This window comes from Miscanthus floridulus, chromosome 18 (genome assembly GCF_019320115.1).
Source record: "Miscanthus floridulus cultivar M001 chromosome 18, ASM1932011v1, whole genome shotgun sequence".
NCBI lineage: Eukaryota > Viridiplantae > Streptophyta > Magnoliopsida > Poales > Poaceae > Miscanthus > Miscanthus floridulus.
This window is the reverse complement of record NC_089597.1, coordinates 35770072-35789918: the sequence shown is the minus strand read 5'-3', so window position 1 is coordinate 35789918 and position 19847 is coordinate 35770072. Positions and strand designations below refer to the sequence as shown.

General features: G+C 47.6%; 1 protein-coding gene across 1 annotated transcript; it reads left to right on the top strand.

Annotated features, from left to right (window-relative positions):
• The first annotated feature begins 5567 nt into the window (after positions 1-5567).
• Positions 5568-7322, top strand: LOC136519549 (galactoside 2-alpha-L-fucosyltransferase-like). The gene is made up of 2 exons (XM_066512937.1): positions 5568-5697; positions 5836-7322. Exons 1-2 carry the CDS (start codon positions 5607-5609, stop codon positions 7320-7322), a joined length of 1578 nt encoding a protein of 525 aa, XP_066369034.1. The 5' UTR covers positions 5568-5606.
• The last annotated feature ends 12525 nt before the right edge of the window (positions 7323-19847 follow it).

Genomic DNA, 19847 nt, shown 5'->3' with positions numbered 1-19847 from the left:
TCGACCGGACGCTGAGGCTCCAGCGTCCGGTCAGTCTTACCGGAGTGTCCGGTCAACTTCATAGCCGTTGGAATCTGACGAACAACATTTGTAACTGGTGATGCATGGCGTTCATCTGTGGACTGGACGCTAAGTCCAGGGTCCGGTCAGTTGGACCAGAGCATCCGGTTAGAGCACAGTGTACCCAGTGAAGGGGTACAACGGCTCTATTTCGTGGAGGCTTCTATTTAAGCCCTATGGCCGGCTGTGGCTCATATCTTTGGCCATTTTTATTGACATAGCAACCTTGTGAGCTAAGCCAAAGTCCTCCCACTCATCTCCATCATTGATTCATCATCATAGTGAGATTGGGAGTGATCCAAGTGCATTGCTTGAGTGATTGCATCTAGAGGCACTTGGTGATCATGATTCGCTGTGGATTTCGCTTGTTACTCTTGGTGGTTGCCGCCACCTAGACGGCTTGGAGCAGCGAGGATCGTCGAGCGGAGGTGGTGATTGTCTCCGGCTCCGATCATGGTGATTGTGAGGGGTTCTTGACCTTTCCCCGGCGGAGCGCCAAAAGGTACTCTAGTGAATTGCTCGTGGCTTGTGTGGTCCTCATCTTGTGTTGGTTGTGCGGCACCCTATTGAGGGTTTGGCGTGTGAAGCCAATTAGCGCGTGAACCTCCAAGTGAGTGAATCGCCACAACGAGGACTAGCTTACCGGCAAGCAAGTGAACCTCGGTAAAAATCATTGTCTTCATCATTGATTCCGAGGTGATTGGTCTTCATTGTTATTCATCCTTGTGATTGATTGGTTCACTCCTCTACACGGCGGTATAACTATCTTGACCACTCTCTTTACAATTATCGCAAACTAGTTGACAAGCTCTTTAGGGTAACTAGTTGTGAGAGCTTGCTTGCTTGGTTGGTGTGGCTCTTTAGTTAGTCTTTGAGAGCACACTAACATAGGGTAGTGTCATACCTCTTGTGTGAATCGACACTATCTAAACTAGAATTGTGGTAGGTGGCTTGCATTTTGAGTAGGCTAGCGCAACACTTGCTTCGCCTCATAATTGTCTAATCTTTTGTTAAGTGTTGTTGTAGAAATTTTATTAGGCTATTCACCCCCCCCTCTAGCCACTAGGACCTTTCACCAACGTCCGGTCAGCACTGACCGGACACGTCTGATCAGGATTTTCCCTCTCTGGACCCTTACTGGAGTCGACCAGACGCTGGCACCCAGCATCCGGTCGCGTCCAGACGACTTTACCTTGATCAAATGAACTGACCGAACTCTGTGTCAGCGTTCGGTCACACTAGAACCAATATTCGGTGAGCATTTGACCCTCCATTCACTTCCAACCTACAATCATATGTGAATGAAGTTTGCTCCAATTGATCTAAGGGCTTTTTAGGAGCTACCTAGTGCTAGATTTGACAAGTGTGCACCACACCTAACCCACTAGACTCACCTAGGTCAAGCTACCCGTCCATACCCCCTTAATAGTACGGCTATAGGAAAAACAAAGTCCTAAACTACTCTAAATGTCTCTTCAACACCAAATAATACTAAGAACTAGTCCATCCTTAACCTTGTCGTCCATCCTTTGAAAACCGAAATGATTTCCATCGTAGAGGCATGACAACCATGATTGCCCAATCAATTGCCATTACCATGACCTAACTTAATTGCATCTGCAAAACACACGTTAGTCACAGTAATCTTATATTGTCATTAATCACTTAAACCCAATAAGGGGTTTAGATGCTTCCAAACTCCTCTTCTGGCATCACTATTGCTAGCAATCACCGCCTTTCTCCATCTGCTTTCACTTCCCTCTTCCACCTCTATGAAACAGAAGAGATGTGAGAAGGACGAGGAAATGAGGATGGAAGGATCCTATTCCCTCTCTTCCTCTCATGTTGTTAATTTGAGATGAGGCATGGTGGGTGCCATCTATTGAGGAATTACCACAGGCAAAGAGAGGATATGGGAACATATAGAGTATGTGAGCCAGCAAGTGCGTAATGACAAATGAGCCAAAAGTCCTCTCCAAACCATAGGAGTATTTAGCGAGATCCAAGGGTTCATAGAAGCCCAAAATAAAAACCGTTTGGAAGTCCAAGGCCCTTAGTACAGTACAAATCAACATCCTTTACGCCAAGCGATGACCGTGCTTGTCCTTTTCTTTTTTTCCATTTGGATCTATGGAAATGGGTTGAATTGGAATTAGGAAAGCTGGTCGAATTGAACACCTACGATAGATTCTCGGGCTCTCAGACAGAAAAGGATTCTGAGCGCCTCCTCGTGACTCGGCTCCCTCACCAGTCCTGACGCCTCTCTACTCTGGCCTCCCTCGACAACACCATGGCAGCTAGGGTTTCCAAGTCTCGTGACTCCATCGTCCCCATCCTCCACCTCCCATCCCATCTCTTTGCTGCCTCTGCTCCGCATGGTATATCTTCTATCTAGATCCGCATTGTCTTGCTACCAACTAGCCCTTCTGCCTCGGTTCTCCACCAAGCAAGTATTGGGCTCCTCAGATATTCCCGCTAGTTGTAGGGATCCATTTGGTGAGTTGGGGATAGGAGCATCCATGCACCGATTTGGAGATATTTTTTTATGGGAGGGCGTTTGATTGATCTGGTGGAGATTTGGTTTGTGGATGCAATGCCTACTCGTGTTGCACGTCGATATGGTTTTGGACAACGAGAAGGGCAGAGGTCATCCTATGAGGTGGGACACCATCAGTCTAGTGTTCAGTCTGTTCCTGGCTATAGATCTAGAAGTCTATATGTTGAATTTTTTCCCATACATTTTGCTCGTGCTTGATAGTCCTACGTCTGAAATGCAATGTTTTAATATGCATGCTTCTGCGTTAGATTCTCCAAACTTTTATGTAGCCAGTAGGCTAACATAGTAGAAAATGGCTCATTGTATCCTATCAAAAATATAATTCACTATGGATTCGAGTCAAGTTCATGACATTATTGTCTGTCTTTTTTTCAGAATATATATATGAAAGCATGCATGGTCTCTAATGTAGTATAATATAGCTCACTGATGGACTGACATGCTTGTTCTGCTAGCATTTGTATACATATGCATGTCTTGGTATGTATTATAATATAACATTTGAATTTAATAGCTAGGCATATGAATTTTCAGTCACAAATTATTTTGAGAACCAAAAAGGGCTTAGGATTACATACCAATTACCAAGACATATAAATAAAAATATAGTAGCAGAAATTATATTTTTAGTGAGATCGCTACGTTTAATTGGAGATCTCATTATATCTTTTTGGTGTTCTTGGGCATGCAACCTCTCCTCTTTCTATTTTATTCAGTTTTATCGCATTTTGCAGCTTATATTCAGTTCTGTCAGAGAACTCTAGGACCTGACATACTCTCTAGGTGTGGGTTGCCTTTTTTTCTTCTTTCGCAATGCTTATAGATTAATAATATTTTGTAAGATGTCAATGGAATCTGCCTTGTTCGGCTGATTAGGACAACCCATTTTTGGGAAGAATACATTGAGGTTAGCTCTTTTCTCTCAAGTGATGAACTATACTTCTGTGTTACATTGTTGTTAAGTGATGCACCTAAGTGAATGTTTTGGTACCTATACATCTCTGCTTGTGCTAATTTATATTATGTTTGTTGTATTATTTTGTGATATGTGCAGTGGTATGCTTATGTATGGAGAGAGAGGTGTTTGTAGTATGGAGAGAGGTGTGGTGGTGTTTACTGTGTCAACAGAGAGGGAAAGAGTTGTGTTTCTATAGAGGAGGAAGGAGAGAGGAACGAAAGACAACAGTTTAATTCTAGGATCCAAATGACCCTTTAGTCTTGAAAATAGATTCTATGTACATCCAAACAAGAATGCTAGAATCCAATCAAATTCTGAACAATTTAATTCTAGGATCCAAACGACCCCTCAATCTACTTTTTAGCTTACATCCAAATGAGTGTTTGTTATAGGGGATATGATCCATATGCTCTCTTGCTCCTCTTATAAGGAGGAGGGAGGTGTCGATTTATATATTTTCCTATAGTGGGGCTTTGGGTTACATTTAGGTCCCTACAAATTACATATAGACCTCATAGATGCCATATTTTGGTCCTTGGACCTCTATGAACTAGGCCTTTTAACTACAACTTAGAGCAAGCCATGAAGCACGATCCCTAGAAAGCAACTTTTTTTGAGCAAACCCCAGAAAGCAACTTGTTGCTCATTAGTGTAACATTATGAGTAATATGTAAACTCTCTTTTACAAATAAAGGGTCACGATGAAAAGTTGTGTCATGACAAATTTGTCTACAAAATTAAATAAAAAAATGTACTGAAAAGATTACCATAAGATGATGTGATGATAACTTTTTCCGCAACATACTATTATTATAAATAAAAATTGTAAGTTTATAAAAATAGAACGTTGCAGAAACAAATATTTGCATAGAAAAAGTCACGGGGTTGGTCAGATTGTTCACTGGTTTCCAATTCAGTGAATGTTCGCCGATTAGCACGGCCGTTAGATGACTCTTCTTTTGTACTCAATCCAGCAACAAAGGAGATTTAGGTTAAGCCCAAAGGATCGAGATCGATAGCTACAGCTTCCTATTCATTTGATTTGACGCTCTCTGTGTTTCAGTTAGCTACTTCCCTCTTTCAACAAATCAACAACAGAGAGAAAATTCTTGTTTATTATAGAAACACCCGTACTATAACAGGTCTATCAATATTTCATCGTTTGAAAGAGCAGGAAAGTTATTTGGCGTAAGGTAACTGCTAACTTCAAGGTTTCTAGATCTTCTGCCCCATCTTTTCATTTCTTTTGTCTTCATTCACAGTCTATCTAAATATTTTGGTACCGGGGTGGCATTGGTAGTATGTTAGAGCCAATTTCACCCCAGAAACGACAAAGTTCTTGGAGTTCTTCCAAAGGAAACAAAAGGGATCCAAGTAATCAAATGGAGTAAGTTTCGGATAGATGCCAGAACATCCAGCGGCAAACATTGGCCCACGATTTCTTCTTCTGTTCTTGGGCAGTTAACTACGCTGCAAATGGAACGGAGCAGTCAATTGGTTTACTCCTACATTGCTACACCCTGATCCCAAGGACATGGAATTGGAATCACGAAGTATAGTTGGCATTGATGTAAACCCAGCCGATTACATAAAGTGCTAACGTATAGCACTGCTATGGTAGCTGCCGTCTGCAGGTATATTTTAGGCTCAAAACAGAAATTAACCCATTGTATGTCAGAGGATTATAAAACCAATTCATCAAGATCTCTACTGCGGAATCGCATACTGAAATGGGCAGCAGCACAAACGCGAATAGACTATAATAGAGTTGACCTGCACTAAATGCATCGTGCCCACATGCCCATTGGCGGCACAACTTGTCAAGCCGCGAGACCGAAGCTCAAGCTCCAGATCACGAAGTCGTCGCAGCAGGCAGTACTACAAGAGAATCGGGACACTGCGAGGGCGCTGCACGAAATAAGAATTAGGAGGAGAGCTTCCCCCAGCTCAGTGAACACAATGAACGGCGTGCTCGCTGCCCACGGCAAGCGATGGAACTGGGGGGCTAGCGCTTTGCTCACCGCCTTCGTGATGACCGTGCCCACGCTCGTCATCCTCCTCGGCGGCAGCACTGGCACGCCGGTGGTCTGGGTTAGGACGGCCATGGCCGGCCTACGGCAAGGTAACCAACTTTTTCCTCAACGCACGTTCGTTCACGCGGCCTTCTAAGCGCGACAGACTACTATAATTTTTTACTTCCCTGCATTTTGGAAAGCAGAGATTTTTATACTCAGTTACTTTTGCATGCAACGGTCTGCAGGTCCGGACGATTTCTCCTTCCCGTACACGAGGACAACGCACGACAGGCTTCACGGCGGGCTCTTGGTGGCAGGATTCGACCAGGAGTCGTGCCACAGCCGGTACCAATCGGCCATGTATCGCCGGAACCCCGGCAGGCAGCCTTCCTCGTACCTCGTCTCCAAGCTGCGGCGGCACGAAGCCCTGCAAAGGCGGTGCGGCCCCGGCACCGCCGCCTACTCCAGCGCAGTGGAGCAGCTCAAGTCCGGCAAGAACGCCGCGTCGTCCCCGGAGTGCAGGTACCTGGTGTCCATCTCCTACCGCGGGCTGGGGAACCGGATCCTCGCCGCCGCGTCTGCGTTCCTGTACGCGCTCCTCACCGACCGCGTGCTCCTTGTCGACCCCAGCAACGAGATGGGCGAGCTGTTCTGCGAGCCGTTCCCCGACACGACGTGGCTGCTGCCCTGGAGCTTCCCGCTCTGGAACTTCGGCTTCGACACGCCGGAGCGGTACGGCAGGATGCGAGAACACGGAGTGCTCAGGACGGACGCGATCAACGGCGGCTCCCCGTTGGCGGCGGCGGAGATGCCGGCGTTCGCGTACATTCACCTCGACTACAACCACACTGACTACGACCAGCTGTTCTTCTGCGACGACGACCAGCGGCTGCTGTCCAGCTTCCAGTGGCTGGTGGTGAGGACGGACAGCTACATCGTGCCGGGGCTGTTCCTCGTGAAGTCATTCCAGGAGGAGCTCGACATGCTGTTCCCGGAGCGCGAGGCCGTGTTCCACCACCTCGGCCGGTACCTGTTCCATCCCACGAACCATGTGTGGGGCCTAATCACGCGCTACTACCGCGCGAACCTGGCGTGGGCCCGGCGCCGAGTCGGCATCCAGGTCCGCGTCTTTCCATGGGAGCCCGAGTCTCCGGAGTTCCTGGAGAGGATCACCAAGTGCACGCAGGAGGAGGGGCTGCTTCCGAGACTGATGGGAACGGAAGAACCAGCCGTCACAGTGACAGCGACGGCGGCGGCGACGACCGCGCCTGGTGCCAAGTCAAGCGCCGTTGTGATCACCTCTCTCAAGGCCTGGTACTACGAGCAGATGAAGGGCATGTACTGGGAGAACGCGACGGCAAACGGCGAGGTGGTGGTCGTGAACCAGCCGAGCCACGAGGAATACCAGCACTACGGCGTGAAGTCGCACGAGTACAAGGCCTGGGCGGAGATCTACTTGCTAAGCCTGACGGACATGCTGGTCACCACCGGCAAGTCCACGTTCGGCTATGTAGCACAGGGACTCGCCGGGCTGAGGCCGTGGGTCCTGCTCAAACAGGCCAACGGCACATCGGGGCACAGGCACAGCTGGTGCCGCAGGGACATGTCCCTCGAGCCGTGTTTTCACATCGCGCCGTCGTACGACTGCAAGCGACGACATGACTCCGGCGAGATCGTGCCGCATGTGCGGCACTGCGAGGACGTGCCCACGGGGTTGAAGCTTGTTGACTGAGTGACTGACCCAAATGAAGGGTGAGAACGGCACTGTAGGACACCACCGCATGGAAACATAGATTGAGCATTGTATTTTCAGTCGTAGGCTGCTGCATATAGTATTGAGAACAGTGAAATTCTTAGAAAGATGAGTATTGAAGCCATTATCTAATCGAAATATATATGTTCCAGACTAAAAAATGTGTCGAACTGACAAAAAAAACTTTAGAGACCCCGTGTCGCTCCTAGCCTAGCTGGTCTAGACCATAGTTCAGGCTATGGTTCGCTGAAAAAATACCGGACCTCAGCGGTAGAAACGATTTTCGTGAATTTCGCCGATTTTCGGGTTTTCTCGGTATAGATGGCCAACGGGCCGGCACGGCATGGGCCTGGGCCAGGCACGGCCCGTAGGGGGTCGGGCCGGGCACGACACGTCTTGCCTCTCCGGGCCACGGGCCTGGCCTTCGGCCCAGACACGACACCGTGGGCCTTTTTTTTGGGCCGGGCCGACCCAACAAGCACGGCCAATCCAGCGTGTCAGGCCGGCTCGAGGCCCTCACAGTCGCCGCTTCCAGAGCTTGGCCTCGCCGGCATCGAGGGAGGAGGCCACGTCTGTGGCGCTCCGACTCGACGGTGGGGCAAGGAAGGAGGAAGAGGAGGCGGCGACACGAACCAGCACGTAGGAAGACGAACGGCGACGGCGTCAGCTCGGGGAAGACCTCACGACGGCTCGAGGAGACGAGGAGCGGCGAGGCTCTCGACGGCGACGGCATTCCTCCGGGAAGGGGAGGGGCGGCCGTCGCGAGGCGCAACGCGAGGGAAGAGAGGGGGCGGCCGCGAGGGACGAGGATGGGGCGTCGCGAGCGGGAGTCCGCGAGGGTCGACACAAGTCATGGGTGCGGCGGCTGGAGGTGGGAAATTGGGAATTAGGGTTAACAGTTAGAAGCACTTTATATATACTTGCGGGCCTTTATCGGGCCTAGACGATTTTACGTTCTGTGCCGTGCCAGCCCACGTGCCTAAGGTGCGGCCCAAGCACAGCCCTACACATCGGGCCGTGCCGGCCTGGGCCCGCGCAACACCAGTCTGTTCCGTGCTTGTGTCGGGCCAAAATACCGTGCTTCGGGCCGTGCCAACGGGCCATGGGCTGCATGGCCATTTATATTTCTCGGTACAAAAAAGGGTCAAACCAATTCAAACTGCCTCCCCAAAACTTATCTGAAATTTAAGAGTGAGAATCGCTGAAAATCGGACAAAATTCGGCACAATAACAGAAAAAAAATACAAATTTAACATTTTTCTTGGTCGAGCCACAGTTCAACACAAGTTTTCAATAATACATAAGATATTTGAAGGACCCCGAATGTTGAAAAGGACTCCAGTAACTTGTTCCAAGCATTTCAGTTTGTGCCACTGCCAGAAAGAATTCCTAAAAAGCTAAAACATGTATCTTCCTATAGCGTCATTTTGTACATGTACAACGAATCAAACAACAAATCCGGAATGTCTGATGGAGAACCCATTCGCCGGCCAGCAAGCATAAGCATTACTCATCACCCTTCACGGCTCCGGTATGCTGTAGCTGTAGTGCTGTACACGAGCATCTTGATTTGGATTCCACGCATCAGAAGACTAGCCTGATACTGCAGTGCTACACTGCCATCAGAAGGCCACGCATACGAAGACCAATGCCAGATGGCAGCCGCTGAAGAGACCACAACACCAAATCGAGAGCAGAGGACCAAGGAAGCGAGGCGGGCATGCGGTGGCCGGTGCCTGAGCAGAGGAGAGAGAAATAAGATTGCAGCCAGCTATGGTTTCATTTGGGTATTTATATGGTTTCGGATGGACTAATGTGCCGCATAGGCCAAAAACAATTTCGAAAAAGGCCGAGATTGAAAGGCCGGTATGGCCTTTTTACCAGGTCTGGCCGAGAGAAGTGATTTTCGGCGATTTTCACTAATTTTCGACTGAAATTCTCAACTCTGGTCTACACCCGTGTGGCTGTGAGGATGGCAACGGTGGGACCTTTAATTGGTTGCCGAGCTCCTGCTCGCTCTCCCTCCTCCACCCCACCATCCAGCGGTGAATCTAGACTAAATTGCTGTCGGGGTTGCATAGGTTCATGAACTCAATCTGATGGGGTCGTAGTTGGCCGGAATATGCGGGGTTCCACTGATTCGTACAAAGTTATCGGGGTCGCATGACCCCGACACATGCACTATGGCTTCGCCGTTGCCACCATCCACCCACCCTGGTGCTCGAGATTTTGACAACCGATATGTGCGGTGGCGGCACAGTGGCCTAGATTCATGTAAGGAATAGGCGGATCCAGTGTGCTGCCGCGTCGGACCAGGTGTTTCTGCCCTCTGCAGCGGTGGCAAAAGGTGAGCAAGTGGTGTGTGTTCCGTGCTACGGTGCACATGTGAAAGGTCCTAATATGGCTAGAGGGGGGTGAATAGTCTATTTAAAAATCTACAAATCAACTAGAGCAATTTGATTAGTATGACAAATAGCGTAATGCAAACTTGCTCTAGCTCTACAAGGGTTGCAAGCCACCTATCCAACAATTCTAGTTGCAATGAATACTTAGGCACACAAACTTGCTATGTAATTACTCACTAAGAGCTCTCAACCTTGCTACTCTAAAGAGCTCAACTAGAAGAATGTAAATAATAAAGCAAGCTCTCAATTCTAATTATACTAAAGAGCTTGTATCAACTAGTTTGCAAGAATGTAAATGAGTGAGTAGAGTGATTATACCGACGTGTAGAGGATGAACCAATCACAAGATGAATATATAGCCAATCACCGCGAGAATGCCAAAGAAGAGAGACAATTGATTTTCTCCCGAGGTTCACGTGCTTGCCAACACGCTACGTCCCCGTTGTGTCGACCAACACTTGGTGGTTCGGCGGCTAAGAGGTGTTTCACAAACCTCGTCCACACGATTGGACACCGCAAGAACCGACCCACAAGTGAGGTAACTCAATGACACGAGCAATTTACTAGAGTTACCTTTCGGCGCTCCGCCGGGGAAGGTACAACTCCCCTCACAATCACCGGAGACGGCCACGAACAATCACCAACTCGTGCCGATCCTCCATCGCTGCTCCAACCGTCTAGGTGGTGGCAACCACCAAGAGAAACAAGCGAAATCCACAGCGCAACACGAATACCAAGTGCCTCTAGATGCAATCACTCAAGCAATGCACTTGGATTCTCTCCCAATCTCACAATGATGATGGATCAATGATGGAGATGAGTGGGAGGGCTTTGGCTAAGCTCACAAGGTTGTTATGTCAATGAAAATGTGCAAGAGAGGTCCCTTGAGCCGGCCATGGGGCTATAAATAGAGCCCCCATCAAATAGAGCCGTTGTACCCCTTCAGTAGATAAAACACGCTCTGACCGGACGCTGCGGTCATACTGATCGGACGCTGGCCCTCAGCGTTCGGTCGCCCGATGGACGCCACGCGTCACCAGCTTCAAACGCTGTTCGTCAGATTTCAACGGCTACGAAGCTGACCGGACGCTCCGGTCAAAACTGACCGGACGCTGAAGCCCCAGCGTCCGGTCGTTTCCAGTAAGCTCCCTGAGGCATATTTTTCCGACCGGACGCGTCCGGTCCACCTTGACCGGACGTAGCCAGCGTCCGGTGCTCAACCCTTAGCCACTGTGCAGACCGGTCAGTTTGACCGGACGCAGAAACCAGCGTCCGGTGCATCTCAGGTCCAGTGTCCGGTGCAACACCGAAACTGGCGACCTCTCTGCCAGCTCGACCGGATGCAGCCTTTCAGCGTCCGGTTGCTGAGTGACCCAGCGTCCGGTCAGTAGACCGACGCCAGCATCATTTCGACCAACTCCATTTCAACTCTAACTTCTTCACCCTTGCTCAAATGTGCCAACCACCAAGAATTTTACATCCGGCGCAATAGAAAATAGACATTTCAATTTCCCGAAAGCGCCGAATCCATCTCAACTCTGCAAACACCTTGTGCACATGTGTTAGCATATTTTCACAAATATTATCAAGGGTGTTAGCACTACACTAAATCCTAAATGCATATGCAATGAGTTAGAGCATCTAGTGGCACTTTGATGACCGCATTCCGAAACGAGTTTCACTCCTCTTAATAGTACGGCTATCTATCCTAAATGTGATCACACTCACTAAGTGTCTTGATCACTAAAACAAAATGGCTCCTACATTTTATACCTTTGCCTTGAGCCTTTTGTTTTTATCTTTCTTCTTTTCCAAGTTTGAGCATTTGACCATCACCATGCCGTCACCATTGTCATGATCTTCACCATTGCTTCATCACTTGGAGTAGTGCTACCTATCTCATAATCATCTTGATAAACTAGGTTAGCACTTAGGGTTTCATCAATTAACCAAAACCAAACTAGAGCTTTCAACATGGTGGTGGAGGCAGTGGCCATGAGGACACCAAGCAAGGGCATACAACACGGAATAGATTGGCTACCACAGTGGAGATCCCGTCGTGTCCTTCGCCGTGATAGCATGAGCTCGAGTGCACGGCAGCGTCCTTGGGCACTTGCGCCAACCACCGCAATGGAAGCGATACAACCCGGGCTTGGGTGCGCATCTACGATGGCAGTGGTAGCCAAGGCTCGCACGACGATGGTGACTACACATGAATCGTCCGGGACTGAGATAGCCAAGTGAGGACCGTCAGCGGCTATGTGGAGATGTGGAGGGCGCTTTGGCATGGAGGTTGAGCGGGTGTGGTACGTGCAGCAGTGATACAAAGGCAATTTCAAGGAAGGTGCGGGCGTGGACTCGTTTGTGCATAATATAGCTACAATGTAGAGGCCGACTACACATGCGTAGCATAGCTACGGTGCGAAAGAGCAGCGGCACAACAGAGAAGGGGTGTAGTGTGGTGGGACAGAGAAGTGGAGATCCTGTCGTGTCCTTCGCCGTGATAGCATGAGCTCGAGTGCACATCAGCGTCCTTGGGCACTTGCGCCAACCACCGCAATGGAAGCGATACAACCCGGGCTTGGGTGCGCATCTATGATGGCAGTGGTAGCCAAGGCTCGCACGATGATGATGACTACACATGAATCGTCCGGGACTGAGACAGCCAAGTGAGGACCGTCAGCGGCTATGTGGAGGTGTGGAGGGCGCTTTGGCACGGAGGTTGAGCAGGTGTGGTACGTGTAGCAGTGATACAAAGGCAGTTTCAAGGAAGGCGCGGGAGGGTGTGCATGTGCAGTGCAACATCAGTGCGGTGTTCGTTCATGGACGGTGCATGGACTCGTTTGTGCATAATATAGCTACAATGTAGAGGCCGACTACACATGCGTAGCATAGCTACGGCGCGAAAGAGCGGCGGCACAGCAGAGAAGGGGTGTAGTGTGGTGGGACATAGAGTTGTGATTACATGGCCGGTGTTGCCATTGGTGCGGCCATGTGTGGTGAGGTGCAAGGCGATGCATGGCGACTGGTGTTTTCCATGCTGGTGCCAAGGGTATTCAGCGCAAGATGGTGGAGACCCGATCAAGGATCAGAGGTGTGGGGGTCCTGGGTGGCAGAAGGGGGCCAAAAGAGCGAGTGGGCATAGTGATGGAAAACAATGCTTCTGTCTGGCAGTTGAAGGGAGACGATACGGAAGTTGTGACCGCGAAGTTGGCAAGGAGACCGGTGCAGGAGGAGGGTGACCAGCAAATGTGCTTTGGTGATGTGCTCTGCAAGGTGTGGAGACGGGTAGTCCCACATAGCGATGGCGTTGCCATGCAATGAGACTCTCTAATGACAACGGGATGATCTAGTGACTCTTCTAGTTTCTTCACTGTGGTAGCCACTACCACAAAAAACATTTTTAGGAGACGGGCCCCTAGATTAAAAGAGGCGGGCACAAATGGGGCACTGCCTCTATTAATGGAGGGGGACCCAAGGGGGAAATGCCCGCCTCCACTAATGCTCCATTAACGGAGGCGGACACCTTAAGACGCTGGCCTCATTAATATATTAATTAAAGAGGTGGACAATGCGCTCACCTTTGGAAATGGCCGATTAACAGTGACCATTTGCTAGAGACGGATGCGATGCCTGCCTCTAAAAATCTAAAATGGTCGCCTCTGAAATGGTTATAGTAGTAGTGGTTGTAGGTACCTTGATCTTGGAGGGTGAGGTAGGCTTGGCGATGACTAGATGAAGCTACTCACATGTTAGCTTGACAACTTGCACTACATTGCGGCAGCTAGCCTTGTGTGGCATAGGTTAGTCTGGTGTGGGATAGCGTCGACAAGCGATGCAAGTGGACGCAATGGCGTGACGGCTACAAGACTTGTAGGGGCCTACTGAAGTGGCTAGCTCGGTGTGGGTCATCGTCAATAACTATGACACAAAGAGAAAATGATGGCATGTGGACATGATGGCATTGTCATCTGGTGATTGTAGTGCATCATGGTGACTAGCGGAGCAAGGATGCGATGCTTTGCGTGGTTTGGCTGTAGCTGTATAGTGTCCTCTTGTTGTTGTGGTTGTGTGGATCAATGTTGCAGGAAGGTTTTGTGGCGTGTTTTGAGGTCTCAGTTAACCGCCATGCATTGCAGGTATGTTTGAATTAGTTACTTACATGTGTTAGTTTAGCTTCATTATCTTTTGTTATTGTTGTTGTATTGCTCAATTTGAGTATTTCTTCTTTTAATATAACCGGCAGACTTTCTCTCCCGGTTCTTTAAAAAAACAATCCAACAAACACCATTGATGTCTTAGGTGTTAGAGTGCGCAGCGGAATACTGCCTAGCTCGCTATACCCACGAGCTAGCACCCCTCGGGCCCAGGTCCATTGGAGGCCACAACATATCAAGACCTTAAGCCTAACTGCCTCCGCCTTATGTGTCGTGCTCCCCCATGTCAATTATCGATGTGAGACTAAACCTAACAATCTCCCCCCGTCACACATCGGACAATTATCGATGTGAGACTAAACCTAACAATCTCGCCCATCACACATCAGACCCAACTATTCACATCACACAACCCCGTGTGATCTCTGAAAGACGTTATCCAGGCCCTGAGTCCAACGCTCCATGTCACACACAACCCGTGTGACCTTCGAGACGTTAACGGGATCCCCGTCACCATGTGACCCCTGAGATTTTTTTAGATTTGGACATAGATACCACTTGTTAGAGTGCACAGTGGAATACCGTCTAGCTCATTATACCCACGAGCCGGCGCCCCTCGAGCCAAGGTCCCGCAGAGCCCATAACTATATCAAGACTTGGGTTTAACTCAACCCAAAAAATAGTCTAATAGTGAGAACTGTCCCCGCCTTATATGTCATATGCCCCCACCATCAATTATCGACGTGGGACTAAACCTAACATTATGGTCCATTTGGTGTGGCTCCCACGCCAGCTTCTCCTATATGGCTCCATGTTTGGTGTGGCACGCGTGGAGCAGACAGAGCCACACCAAATGCCCTCATGCGGTGGAGCACTTCTGACCGATAAAACATGGAGCGCTATAGACATGGAGTCGAGAAAACTAGCTTGGCCCGAAAGGCTTGAGCTTCGACTGTAGAACGCGTAGGAAGAAGCGGTGCCTCACGTTTGTTCCTTCTTTTTTGGAGACTTTGGCATTTCACCCATCATCAAAAACTAGTTTCACACTTTTAGCATCCCGCAAAGTGGTTTTGCTCGTTTGCCATTAAATACATTTTGGGTAGTTTTAATTTGTGGAAAAAAAGAAGACACATCCTTCCACTTCTACCCTTGCCTGCTTTCTCCTTATACGATAGTCACCGTTCCCCGTTCATGATCAAAATAGATCGATGCACCAGGTGCCATGTCCCGCCTCTGCCCGACCATCCAGGTGCCGCCTCCTGCCTCCACCCGGCCATCCAAGTGCCGTCGCCGCCCTAGGCCATCCAAGTGCCGCTGCCGCCCTAGGCCAGGTGCCGCCTCCCACCTCAGCTTCGCCTTAGGCCGTGGGCCAGGCCGGTGCCTAGGTTGCCACGCTAGGCTGGCGCATCCCTAGCCAACACGTCCCCTAAGCTGGCGCCGCCCCCATAGATTGTAGTTGGAGTGATCTAATTCCTCGGTATGCACTCTCTCTCTCTCTCTCTCGTATTTGTAGTCCTTGAACATAGTTCGAAATGCTGATAGAGTTGTTCGAATAGAATTTTAACTATATTTCTTGCATTCGCTTTATCCAGGCTCGATGTGGAGCATGAGCTTAGAATAGATACTATAGCAGACAGTTGTGATGTTGGTGACAATGCAAAGTCTATAGACCATGGATGTGGTGATGTTAGTGGCAATGCATTGGCTATAGAATATTATGGAGGTGTTGAATGGGACAACCTGTAGATTGTTGACACAAATGATGAAGAGGGTGAGGGCAGGCAAGAAATAATTGATGAGGATCAATTATTTTATCTATTGGGTTTGAGAACCAAGGATGATGAACATCGATCTCAAGAGCAACAGGCTTCTACAGAGATGGAAAACGGGCTTGAAAATAGGAATGCCACTATTGAGGAGGAGATTGACATAGCTGGGGCTGCCATTCCTGTTGACGATCATGTGCTAGGGGAGAGAATCTTAGTCTATGACCCAAACAACCTTTGTATGGACATTGGCACTGTGTACCCTAACATGAAAGAATTCAGATTGGCTATGAGGTAGTTTGTAATAAATGAGGAGTTCGAGCTGCACATAGTGAAATCTAAGACACAATGGTACATTGAGGATTGCAATGCAGAAGGTTGCCCGTGGCATATTGTTGGAAGGAGGCAACCTGATGGGGCAACCATTAAGGTGTTTAACTAGCGGCTATCATTTTTCTCCATTTTTTTGTTGCTGGTCAATATCTAACTCATTGGTATTTTGCAGGTCACATTTTGATTTCTCGGCATACATGCACTTCTAGTGCAAGGAGGAAGACCACCACTCCAACAAGTTGTTGGGTAGCATCAATGGCTATTTGCCACCTTCAGAAGATTCCCAACATGGGCCCTAAAGAATTGTAGAAGAAGATACAAGAGAAACACAAGTGTGAAATTCACTATGACACAGTGGCGAGGGTAAGGAATATTGCCTTGAGGGAAATATTTGGCAGCTAGGAGGAGAGCTTCCAAATGTTGTTCAGCTAGAGGGCAGAGGTATTGAAGCGGTCACCAGGTAGTGTGATTGAAATTGACTTAAAGTGATGAGGACATCACTACTTCGTCGCATACAAGCCAAGGAGAGGAGGAGGTCCAGCATGGGCGTCCGATTCATCTTTTTTATGGTGGAAGCCCAGTCCAACTGAAGTTGGAGCCTATCTCGGGTTCTAGGACCAGTCTGCCTTAAACTAGTCACTCAGGACGCATCTGGACTCTATTTTTGACGATCCACATATGGTTGGAAAGATAATTTGATAAGGAAGCCAATCCAAGTGGTTTCACATCAAAAGACCTTCGAAATCAACAGGAATCGTCGAAACAAGTCAGCATCCAGAATCTACCAGGGTACTGCGACACCGTCTTTTGGTCCATTGGACCGTGTATCGTGTATCGTGTTTGGGCCCATTAGGGGGCGCATCCAGGGGGTGATACCCAAGACTCTATAAATAGTAGTCGTCGCTCTCCTTAGGGTTTGGGTTTTGTTTAGTTCTTGATTTTCTCGTAAAACAGACATCATTTTGCTGCAACTGTGCCGCCAAGGCTGTTTGCTGTGAACCAGGGCCCCAGTTCTTGATCTTGTTCACCTGTGGCGATTAGTCCTTTCGAATAAAGACTTGAACTCCTTCTCGTTATCATAAGCCTCATATTTATTTGTAATTTCAGATTACGTTCATCCCGTTCTTGCTTGTGTTCTCGATTCGCTTGCAGGAAAGCCTTCTCGGCGAGGTCAATCGCGTTCGCGTGGTTGATAACCAACGGAGCAGTGGTGTAACGGTTGCGGGGATCCAAATCAATCTTGGTTCGAAGCCTAGATTATGAACGTCGAGTCTCCACCAATCGACGCTATCTTACCTTTCGGAAGATCGGGCCTAGTCTACATCATAAAGGAGGTAGATGGCATAGTTTACTTCCACAGATTTTTGTGTGCATTAAGTCCTTGCATTGATGGTTTTTTAGAGGGTTGTAGGCCTTATCTGAGCGTAGACTCAACTGCACTTAATGGTAGGTGGAATGGATATTTGGCTGCAGCTGTTGCAATAGATGGTCATAATTGGATGTACCCTCTTGCTTTTGGTTTCATAGATGGGGAAACAATAGATAACTGGACATGGTTCATGACTCAGCTGCACAAAGCAATAGGAAACCTACCACAACTTACTATTTGCACTAATGCATGCAAAGGTTTAGAGAAAGTTGTTAAAGATGTCTTCCCTAATGCTGAGCATAGAGAATGCTTTAGGCATCTAGTGCAGAATTTCATAAAAAGATTTGGTGGAGATATTTTTTCAAAAATGTATCCTGCAGCAAGGACATATAGGCCTGAAGTTTTTCAATATTTCTTCCATGAAATTGTGACAGCTTGCCCTGAAGTATTGGAATGGCTTCATAACCACCACAAATTGTTGTGGATGAGAAGTGCTTTCAATCAAGAAATTAAGTGCGACTATGTTACCAACAATCTTGCAGAGTCTTTTAATAACTAGATTAGAGATTGGAAGGATCTTCCTGTAGCTAAGCTTGCTGACAAAATTAGAGAGATGATAATGGTATTATGGAACCAGAGAAGGTTGATTTCAGAGAAACTTGAGGGTAACATCCTACCTGCTATCCTAACTATACTGAAAGCAAGGACGAGGGGATTAGGAAACCTGACCATTGTGAAGGCAGGTTGTTTTGCTGCAGAAGTACATGACACTACCAGCACACATAATAGACATGTTGTCAAGTCATACTTGCATGAATGTACCTGTCTTGAACGACAGCATACTGGAAAGCCTTGTCGGCATGCTTTGGTCTTGATAATAGCCCAACAAAGTGCTGATGTAAAGTTGGAGGACTTCGTTCATGACTATTACTCTATGCAGAGGTTCAAAAATGCATATAAGAGGCTGATAGAACCACTTCTAGATAAGACACAGTGGCCAAAAGTTGATATTTCTTTTCCTGTTGGGACACCACTAGATAAAAAAGGTGTTGGAAGGTATAAGAAACTAAGAATTAAAGGTTGTTTGGAAGGAGACGGTGGTGGCAAAACCAAGAAGGTTGCCAAAGAGGCTGCAAATGAAGCTGACAAAGATGCTGAATTGGAGGCCGCTGAGGCTGCTAAAGGTAAGAGGCAACAGATTAGAGGAAAAAGGAAATGCAAGAGATATGGAGAATTGGGACATGGAGAAACTAGTTACAAGTGCAGACTTAATGGGACTAAGAAACCACCAAAAAGGAAGGTTAGGCCGAATACTACTAAGTATGGCCAAAATGCTAAGGTCCCTACAAAGAGGGCAAAAAAACATGTTTCTAGGGAGCCTGACAATGAATGTGGCCAAATCCCACCAGCCACAAGTCCCACCAAAACAAGAAAAACGGTGCTGCAGGATAGTCCTAATAGGTTGACACGAAGGTACAAGTGTCCAATATTTTGTTATTCATTCATATGTCCAATATTCTTTTTCATTAATTATAAACTTTTTTTCAAATGTCAGACAACTTTCGCTTCTGATGGAGGAAGAAACAAGTGCTCAGCCAATGCACAATCTGATGGGAGAAGGCACAAGTGCTCAGCCAATGCACAGTCTGATGGGAGAAGACACAAGTACTCCCAGCAAGACCTAGGGAAAAACAACGAAGAAGACAATTACAAAGAAGTTGATGTCAAGGAAAAAGAAGACCACCTGAAAATTGTGACTAATGTGTGCAGTCATGTGTATTTTTATTTATGTCAGTATGACTCATGTGTCAACCTTGTGTTTGAACTTTTATGCTTTCTATTATTTGAGCAGTCATGGACCTTATATTTGAACTTCTACCATGTATGGAGATCTTATGTATGTCATTCTCATATGTGTTGACTCCTTGAGTGTTGAAATGTGTTGAAATTCTGTCAAAATTCAGTCAAACTCTATCAAAATTCTCTAGAAAATTAGTCACAAAAGACACAGCACGCATGACACAGTATATGATACAAGTCACTAATGAGTACTTCCATTCATTTATTTTAGCACACAAGTGCTACAAGTACAGAAAGCACACTCATCACCCACTCTTAACAATTCCATACAAATTGGTCACTAGTAGAAGTGCACAAACTAATATCAAACATTTCAGCAAGAACATAATCTCTCTAGCTATTCCTATCAGGTCCTTGAACTGCTCTGGTTGTCGACCGTCTCCCTTGGACTGTTCTTCTGGTTGTGGCATCTTAGTGCTCTGGAAAATAGGCTGATAAGAGGGTGGCACATGCTTGTTATCAACCAGCCATTGCTCATAGTCCTCCAGCCACTTCCAAAAGTCACATCCACCACTATGCATCTGTCACCAATGCAAAGAAAATTCAATTGTCTGAACAATACAACACATGAATTACAAACAAAATGAAATAAATCATAGAACCATTCGAGTTGG